The 9,581-nt window shown below is 43.0% G+C and overlaps 1 protein-coding gene across 2 annotated transcripts; it reads right to left on the bottom strand.

The window, feature by feature from the left end:
• Positions 1–168: 168 nt before the first annotated feature.
• matn1 (matrilin 1) lies at positions 169–6,021 on the bottom strand. Of its 2 annotated transcripts, XM_041054006.1 has the most exons (10): positions 5,713–6,020; positions 4,024–4,208; positions 3,763–3,927; positions 3,460–3,682; positions 2,387–2,509; positions 2,114–2,286; positions 1,795–2,026; positions 1,538–1,690; positions 1,347–1,427; positions 169–1,222 (listed from the first exon to the last, which is right to left on the bottom strand). In XM_041054006.1, exons 1-10 carry the CDS (start codon positions 5,798–5,800, stop codon positions 1,173–1,175), a joined length of 1,473 nt encoding a protein of 490 aa, XP_040909940.1. In that variant the 5' UTR covers positions 5,801–6,020; the 3' UTR covers positions 169–1,172. The 2 variants fall into 2 exon arrangements, with proteins under 2 accessions (XP_040909940.1, XP_040909941.1); XM_041054007.1 differs by lacking the exon at positions 2,387–2,509 and having other exon boundaries at positions 5,713–6,021.
• Positions 6,022–9,581: the final 3,560 nt, after the last annotated feature.

Genomic DNA, 9,581 nt, shown 5'->3' with positions numbered 1-9,581 from the left:
CTTAAACTGTCATCCAAGAAAAAGCCTTCATTTTATAATGTCAAACAGAAAAAAGCTTTTATAATGCTAAATTTTTAATGACAGTTACTTGAAAAACAATAAATTAAATCAATCCATTACTTTGTGAAGGGATCCACAACAGGTTATGGATTCAACTTTAATGTTGCACTGATCACTGCAATTTGAAAATAATTTTAAAAAGTACTTTTTAAGACTTTGTACTGAACTGCAATTTGGCAGTGAATTGAAACCAGTCACCATTTTACTGGAAACACCCATCTAGCCCTCCTGGTCCACAAAGCCCACTTTTAGGAGGCACAGACCGTAGAGATATTCTAGATTTTATATTGTCTTTATATGTCTAAATCAACTGAAACCGTGTGCATTTGTATATAAGTCTTTATCTGTGTGTGTGCATGTGTCTATAATTGTTAATTTGGCATACAATAGTTTCACAGTTTTATAATATGTACTTCCTGAATCACCTTTATTTAGGAAAATAAAAAACATCAATGGTGTACCACATTATTATCAGACATATATCTTATATTAATTTACCTGTGTGTATATATATATATATATATATATATACACACACACACACACACATATATATATATATACCATTTATAATATTAGATACCTTTGTGTGGGGATAAGAGAAGAAAGGTGAAGCCTTCAGATAAGAGGGGAAAGAGAAGGAAAGATGACAGTGAAATATAAACAGACAAGTAGAGGTGATGTGCTGCTCCGTTTGACGAGACAGACTCTTTGGGGTTTGGGAAGTTTCAACACTGTGGTAGCAACTAAGAAAAAAACCCTTCAGTGTACCGTCACCATTTCCCTATGAGGGAAGAGTTTTATTAACAAACACACAGGCTGGCTATGGAGGATGACCTTAGGAGCGCACACATACACTGAGGTGTGGTCCCCATGGCAACCGGCGCTTCATTTCCTGGGAGACCCAAGGATGGAGGAGCTTAGACTGAGAAAGGAGGAGGCAGAGAAGGTTTGGGAGAGCTCAGGAAACAAGCAGAGGTCAGGGTTCACAAACACACACATGGGTTCCTCTTCAGTATTTTACAGGAAGTAAAAATTGTTTGCGTGTGTGTTTTTTGCGTGTGTAGGTGGGTGAGTGTGCAGATGTATAGGGAAAAGTGGGATGTGAGTCCTCAGACGATCTTGTTCTCCAGCAGGGCGATCCTCTTCGACATACTCTCTAGTAAGATTTTGTCAAGGAAAGCAACCATGAAAACAATCAAAAAGACAAAAAATATGACAACAGCATTTAAACCCTCCAACCCAACCTCATATTCTCAGAACATTTCACCTGTTGTAAAGGATATATTTTTTCGTTAGTGCCTGTAGGGCATCTTCTACTTTCTTTTGGAACTTTACAAGGGAGTCACATTCACAAGGGTCCTCCTCTGTGGGATCAAAAGCACAAGTTTTGAGTTATTGCACCAGTATTTATAGTGAAATAACAAGTAATAATGAAGGTATTTATTAATGTGTGTATTTAATGTGAACTTCTGACCTTGGCAGATGTTAATCTGTAGCTTCTTGGCGATCTGGGTCATAGCCTTGAAGTCAGCGGTGTAGAAGTAGTGCTCTGAAGTTGGCTCAGAGGCAATTTCTTTCAACTCATCCTCCACAGCATTGCCCACCCCAACAGCATACATCTTAAAGCCTGTGACACACACGCAGTTCTTTTATCTGACTGGCATAAGTATTTTAATAGTCTACTTACACTACACTCATGTATAAAGACATAATCTTTCCTCTCCCCCTTACCGTTTTCCTTGGCCTTCCTGGCGGCGTCTCCGATGTAGTCCTGGCTGCGTCCGTCAGTGAAGACGATGCCCACCTTAGTGACTCCAGGTCGGGCACCCTGACCTGGGTTGAAGCTGTTTTCTAACAGATAGCGGAGGGCCTGACCTGTCATGGTTCCCCTCTCCATGTAGGCCATCCTCTTCACAGCGTCCTTCAGGTCTTTCTTGTTGTTGAAGCGGCCCAGGGGAAACTCCTGTGGGATGATAGAAACCGCGCATTGATAAGGGAGTTGGTAAGTGGCTCATTCTGGTGATCCTGTGAGCGAAAGACGGACACATACCTGTTTGACCGAGCTGGAGTACTGCACCAGTCCAACGTGAGCCTTGCTGTCGGAAACATCCAGTTTGTCGATGATCTGGTTGATCCACTTCTTGACCAGCTCAAAGTTCTCGGGACGAACGCTCTTTGAGCCGTCGATCAGGAACACCACATCTGTCGCTGCGTTGCTGCAAGCTGGCAATGTCAGACACACACACACAACAAAGCTTGTTAATGTGGTAGCACAATGATCACGCTTGGACAAATACCTTCATAGACACATACATGCACTCACCACTGCAGCTGCGACCATCGTCCATGAGGGTAAAGCCATCTTTGCAGGCACACTTGTATGATCCGGGGGTGCTGATGCATACCTGCTCACAGTCATGATCCCCAGTGGCACACAGGTCTGACACTGTGTGTGTGTGTGCATGCAGAACACACACGTACACACAGTAAATATGTAGAGGCACATACAGTACACACACACAAAAAGAGGGGGATGGGTAGTTGGGGTTAGGAGGAGAGAATGAAACTATGTCAGTATGAAAATCTAACACAGATTTTTAATGATCCACTGTGACCTGCAGTTGACCTCAACAATGTTTTAACATGCATGGATGATGCATAAATCCAGTGGATCCTTAAAACAAACAGGTGGAAAAGATTGGAGTAGCCTTAAATAAACAACATCTGTTTGTCGGTTTCTGAACGTAACGTGCTCAGGCTCATCCAATAACAATCCAACACTGCGATCATGCTGCTTTGCCCTTAGACGAAACATCTGCAGCGAGACTGGCTGCTGCAAAGCGAGTGGCAGGCAGCAGTCAAAACTGCAGCAGATTGGGAGCGCCGAAGGGCATCACTAATTAGAGGTTTAATGATTGTCACTAATGGATCGGTAATTACAGATAGATCAGTCTCGCCTCTCGGTTATGTGAGAGTTGACTGAGGAACAGGAGCGAATTTCGTTCCAAAAGGTTGTTTCTGCCCTGATGCCCTCGTTCACTGGGAATATTTAATGAGTTTGCATGGCTGAGTGAATATACTGTAGTCTTGTTGAGGAAGAACAGAGGACAAAAGGGAGGGAACAATAAATTGGAATGAAAAGATGACAGTCCTGAAACCTTACCCTCAGTATAGGGTGGCCAGCAGACAGCTCTCTCCATGGGGATGAAGGCATGGATAATGATTGTCCCACACTGACAGAATTTATTTTCAGTGATCCCTACTTCTTTCACTAAGAACTAATCCCTCTTTTCTGTCTCCACCTCTCTCCCACTGCAAATATGAACCCAAACAACATCCCCAACATTTTTCCCCTCTTCTTCTCTTGTTTCCTCTTCCCCTCTCCTCCAGACTTACCACAGAAGGCCTCCTGGAACTTCTTGGTGAGCTTCTCGATAACGCTGTAGCTCTCCACGTAGTCCACATGGTCGTCCAGAGGATCACTGGCCATCTGCCTCAGAGTGCTCATGTCCACACGTCCCACACCGATGGCAAAAATCTCAATGCCGGCATCTCGTGCACGCTGGGCTACATCTTTCACATTGTCCTGGGGACGCCCATCTGTCACAATGATGGCAACCTGTGATGGAAGAGGTGCTAAATTAAATAAAGTATGATGCACAGAATTATGAAAGACTGAGGGTAAAATATGCATCTGACCTTGCTGATATCAGGAGATTTGACACGAGCGCCCTCGCCCTCACTGAAGGCCACATTCAAGGCAAACTGGATGGACAGTCCGGTCATTGTTCCGGTGGACAGGGGCTCGATCTTGGTCACAGCCTTAATCAGTCCAGCTTTGGTGCGGTGAGTTTTAAGAGACACCTACATTTGGGTGAAAGCAAGGTCAGCTAGGATCTTTGACATAAAGTGGTTCAACAAATGACAAAAACATGTTAATACATGTTTAAATATCTATACCTCGTTCTTGACGCGGCTGGCATAGTTGACAACTCCCACACGGGTGGCGTTGGGTCCGACATCCAGCCCCTCGATGACTTTAGCCAGGAAGACCTTGACTTGCTCAAACTCTGAAGGACGAACGCTCCGACTGCTGTCAATGATGAACACGAGGTCTGTGGGACGTGTTTTGCACAAACCTGCCGCTGCACACGGAGACAGAGAAATGTGATTATCATGTAATCATATTTTAATAGATTGTATAAAATGTATAGGCCCACAAAAATTTCCAGTTATGTAGATGGTGACAGAGAAATAGTTATTGAAGAAGGAAAGAGGAAAAGGGAGGGTGGGAGGAGCATGGAGAGAAAGGAGGTAGTGAGAAGAAAAAGGGGAGGGCAGGAGTGATGGAGGGCCGGTGAGATGTACATGAGAGAAGGTAGGTGGAAACAGAAAAACAGGATGCACGGAAGCAACAGGGGTGGAGAGAGGGAAAGGTGGAGGGAGAGATGGAGGAAAGCTTGGCCAGAAAAACAAGGCTGAAGAAGAAAGAAAGATCAAACGAGAAGCCAACAGCTTGAAATATATTTTTTAAAAGCCTCTTACGTATCTTACATAAAAATATCAATAAATTATCATTATTTGACTGCCAACTCTGAAAATTCAGTCCACTGAGGAAGAACATGAGATGTGGTTAAAATTTCAGAAAAAGCTCAGAAAAAGTGGGCATTGAGGTTTTTTTTGAGGGTGGGGGGGGGGTTGATGAAATAATACTGATGCACACATTTTTGTTGAAACTTTACCTGTTCAGCTGAAAACACCTGATAGAGCTGTGTCGTGTGTGTGACAGAGAACTTTGTCAGAGATTTTCTGACTTTTCTGACTTTCTTTTGTCTGATAATAGTAAAGCATATGCTGGGTAGCATTTACAGTGTGAGCTCAGCCGTCTGTGGCCTTGCTAAACAAATTGCCGGTTCGCTCAAACTTACAGTGTCTGTTAAACATCACTGATCTCCCTTCTCACCCTTCACCTCTCTCCCTCCCTTGAGTTTTTCCCTCCTACCAACTTCTGCCACTGTTACTCTCTCTCGCACACACACACACACATAAGCACAGAGCATCAACTGACGCACTCCATCCCCGAAACAGTCATCCAAATTCTGCATGTACACTACTTGAAACCAGTCATTTAAACACCAGCAACAAAACAAAACCATAACTGTCTGTAATACTGACAAATCAATAGCCTCTGATCAATAAATATCCAATAACACCAAAAAACAGGGAAATCTTTAAAATTGTGGGATTACAATCTTTTGTGTTAACAAAATAATCACAGCAGACAATTATTGAAACAAATACTTAAATTCCACATAAAGCAGGATTAAAACAAAAAAAATCAACTTTTTCCATTCCTCTCCTTTGGCTCTGTTACCTCTGGGAGTTTATTCCACTCCACATACACACTGTACCACCCTGGATATATGAAAAAGACTGAACACAGGCAAGAAATAAAGTTGGCTTCTTCACTATCTGGACAAATTGATTTTTAGAAGAATGTCTTTCACCTCTCAGTCACCTGCTGAGATCAGATTTCAGTTTTTTTTAGGATAAGGAGTAAAAACCAGGGTAAGATGTAATAGTCAGACATCACACCATCACCAGGCAGGACTAGGATCAACTTTAGGGGTTAAAGGTCATCATTCTTACCCATGGCGGCAGCTGTGCGGAGGTCCATGGTGGCTTGAGCTCCCATTAGGCCGAGCAGCAGCAGAAACAACGGCGGGGTAGGCGTCATGGTGACAGCAACAGAGGGGTGATGACTAAACGCGGGGGTCCGAGCACGTCCGTGGACGGTCCTGGAGTGAGAAGCCAGAAAGGAGACAGAGCAGGGCGAAGGGAGTTCCAGGCAAGGGGGACGGCCACAAAGTGAGACTGAGTGACTCTGAGCTGCAGGTTATCAATGCAAGTGCTTCACACACTCGGCCCACAGACAGCCCCCCTCTATAGCTCCAGTGTATGTGTGTGTGTGTGTGTGTCTGTGGGTAAGAAAGGGAAATACCTGCTCTGGGAGGACCTAAAACGGTGGGCAGGGAAAGACAAACACACCTTGATACAGCTAGGATGGACAGGTATGTGTGTGTGTGTGTGTGAAAGTAGTAAAATTTGTGTTGGGTGTGCGCTTGAAGGCCTGAGTGAGTACAGTATGTGTGTGACTGGCTGGGGGTACAGGAGCGGCTGGGGTTTGGTGCAGAGTGCCCGCCAATGCAGTCGCCCCAGGTTGGATTTGGCCAAAGCTCAAATAAACACCAACATGAATTCCTCTTTTCTCCCCGTGTTCCCTCGTATAGCAAACACACATTTATGGTGCGGAAGTGAAGGCGAGCCACCATACACAGCCGACAGTGTTCCCGCTGCCCTGCACGTTGGCATGCGTGTGCATTTCTGCATAAGCATGCATTTCTGTACAACTTGAGGTATACATGCCAGTTCCCGGTTTTGTAAGTTCAGCTAAGTTCAGCTGAGTGCTCCTAAATTATACATAACATTTTGTGTTTTCTGTCACTTTCTCTTATCCACATCCACACTTTCTCTTATTCTCTCTTCCTCCCTACTTTTGAAGGTTTTTAAAGCTGCCAACTTGATTTTAACACATTTTAGTGCACAGCAAGTTTACCACAGATCATACGACACAAACTAACTCACTGAAGGCAAAGATCCCCTGATTTAAAAAAAAAAAAAAACATTTCCCTTTCCCCTTAACTCCTCTTCTCGCGTATTTCTCCATTACCCTCCTTTCCACTGTCAGGTAGGCAGTGTGCCCCAGTGGAGTAAACACAGTAGGAAAACACTCTTTCATCAATAAGCTCTCATACACATCTTTAATCTCTCTATAGAGCCCACATACACACTAAACAGAGACCCCTCTTTTCCCTCCGACGTCTCATTCTGCCCGACCCAACCCTGCATTCCTCTTCACCGCCCCACCACCCCTTCCTTCTCCTCCTCCTCCACACACAACCCGAACAAGCCGCAATTGAGGGGGTAGTCTGGGAGGAGAGGAGGAGTTGGGGCTGAGGCTGTACAGTAACTGGCCAGACAGATTTTCTACTGAACCAAACAAGCTGCAAAATCAACTGTGTGTGTGTGTGTATGGTCATGATGGGTTGGGGATGAAAGATTCGAGATGTTATTCCTGGACAGCGTGCCATCACTGGGAATTGGCTATTTGGCTTATGGGAGAAGACACAACACTCGCACACACGTACACATATTTTAAGCAAACACACAAACACAATCAGTACACACACAAGCATACACACACATAGGTTATGTAACCCGGTCTGCTTGGCATGCGGGACAAACACAAACATAAGCAGGTAGCTGGACGAGCCTTACCTGCATCCATCAGGATTTGTGAACTATTTCACAACGCCACGAAAATCACTCATTTATCATCCTGTGTTTGCATATGATTAGAGTTACACAATAACAGGACTGTTGAGAAAAAGGTCTGAAATGTGTCTTAACTGATAAAAATTACCGTCTGCTGTAATGCCAATTCAAATATCTATGACATGACATGCTATTTCACATGTGATACACTAAGGTCAGTTCCAATAAGCCTTTACTAATCACGTTACATGTCCAAAGTAGGGCTGCAACTAACGAATACATTCATTGGTTCATTCATCTGTCAGTTAGTTTTTTGACTATTTGATTAATCATTTAGTCAGGAAAAAATGCTGCAAAATTGTTAGGTGACGTCTTCAAAATGCTCAGTTTGTCTGACCAACAGTCCAAAACCGAAAAATATTTAACTTACAATAATGTGAATTAAAACATTTAAAAGCTTGAACCAGTCAACATGACTTAGATGATTAATCGAAAGCCGAATGATTGGTCAATTAATCTATTAGTCAAACAACAGAAAATTAATCAGTAACCATTTTAATTAACAATGATTTATGTCAGTTTTTAAGCCAAATCCAAATGTACTGGTTCCTCATGTGTTGGAATGTGTTGGCTCATAATTTTCAGCACTAATTCAATGGTTTTCTCCTATTCAGCACATACTCAGAAGACATGTTTATGCCGGCACATTTACATATCAGTTTAGCAAATTTACCATAACCCCAAAGGCTTAGATTTGGTAGAGCTATTTTCTGTTTTCCCTTTTCTCCTTCTCTATTTACCTTTTTGGTAGCAAAATAGAAATCTAATATAAAGACATGGCATATTTGCTTTCCTACTGAAAAAGGAAATATTCCTGTAAGTCCTCTTTTACTGCCAACAGCCAAACCGCTCCTGGGAGCTCAATTTAGAGCATATTCATCACAATAGCGCTGCCAGACCGATAGAGTAAATGGAAACAAGTTTATAACAAACCAGTACCTCCATTTCAGCCACACTGCATGCCATTGGGCATTTTTATACAAGACCACATTCAAATAACACCACTTTTAGTGCACGTATTTAATATCTGCATGGTTAGGTGAGGTATTTTATGTATGTCAAAAATGGTCCCCACTGTTTGTCCTCATTTTTAAACATCATTTTCACAGGCAAACCTATTTATTTTACCCAATAAGTTGTTGTGTTCCCCAGCCACTCTCCCTGGTGTTCCCTCTTCGTCCAATCTACACAAGTCTGTTTCCCTTATCTTCTCAAAACAAACTAAAAATCAACACCCTGATGGTGTTTGAACGAGAGGACTGGAGGATCTCCAAACCATGTCTCAGTTTTGTCCCACAACCAACATTATTACTTTCAATCAGTTATATCAATAAACTCCATTACTTGACTGAATCCAAGAAACGCAAGGTTTTCTTTCACTTTTTTTCCTCAGTCTGTGTGTGTGTGCGTGCGTGTGTGTGCGTGTGTGCGCGTGTGCGCGTACACGCTGTCACAGCGTTTGGAAAGACTGCAAGGATTTCGTGTTTGACCACATCCATAAATATTGAAACAAGTTCCCTTTCTTCAAATCTCAGAATACTGAGTAAATATTGACACAGTGGGATCGGGGCGGACTGGAGCATCCCATACCTGTACTTAAACACTCTCACATATGAACATACATTAACACACACACATGCTTACAGAGACACACACACACATTGGTGTCCTCCAGCTGGGCTCTGAGCACTCTCTGTTCACTCCAGGGAAGTCCTGGAAAAATTGATTGCTAACTTAAACCTACATGAAACCCTCCTCAGTAACACATGAAAGCTCACTGGCACATGAAAATGAGGAAACCTGAAACACGTGAAAGACACAGAGACAGATACACAGAGACAGACTTCACCTATACACTAAACATAACTAAAAATCCAGAGAAAAAAAGTTTGAATAATGCTCTCGCTTAGGGTTTCATCCCTGAAATGAATGTGTTGTGTGTTTCTTTATGCAAGAGTGCTTGACAAATTTCTGCACTGCAAATGGCGTTTTTATGTGTGAATTTGTGTGTGTGCGCGTGTTTATACTGCGCTCCTCCTGCCAACAGTAACAGCTCAGTAGCCAGTGAGCAGGAAGAGAGAGGTTCATTAAAAACCCAAATACAGCAGTTACATAACCAACAG

The sequence above is a fragment of the Toxotes jaculatrix genome, chromosome 13, assembly GCF_017976425.1.
Source record: "Toxotes jaculatrix isolate fToxJac2 chromosome 13, fToxJac2.pri, whole genome shotgun sequence".
In the NCBI taxonomy this organism is placed as follows: domain Eukaryota; kingdom Metazoa; phylum Chordata; class Actinopteri; family Toxotidae; genus Toxotes; species Toxotes jaculatrix.
This window is presented reverse-complemented; position numbering and strand designations above follow the sequence as displayed.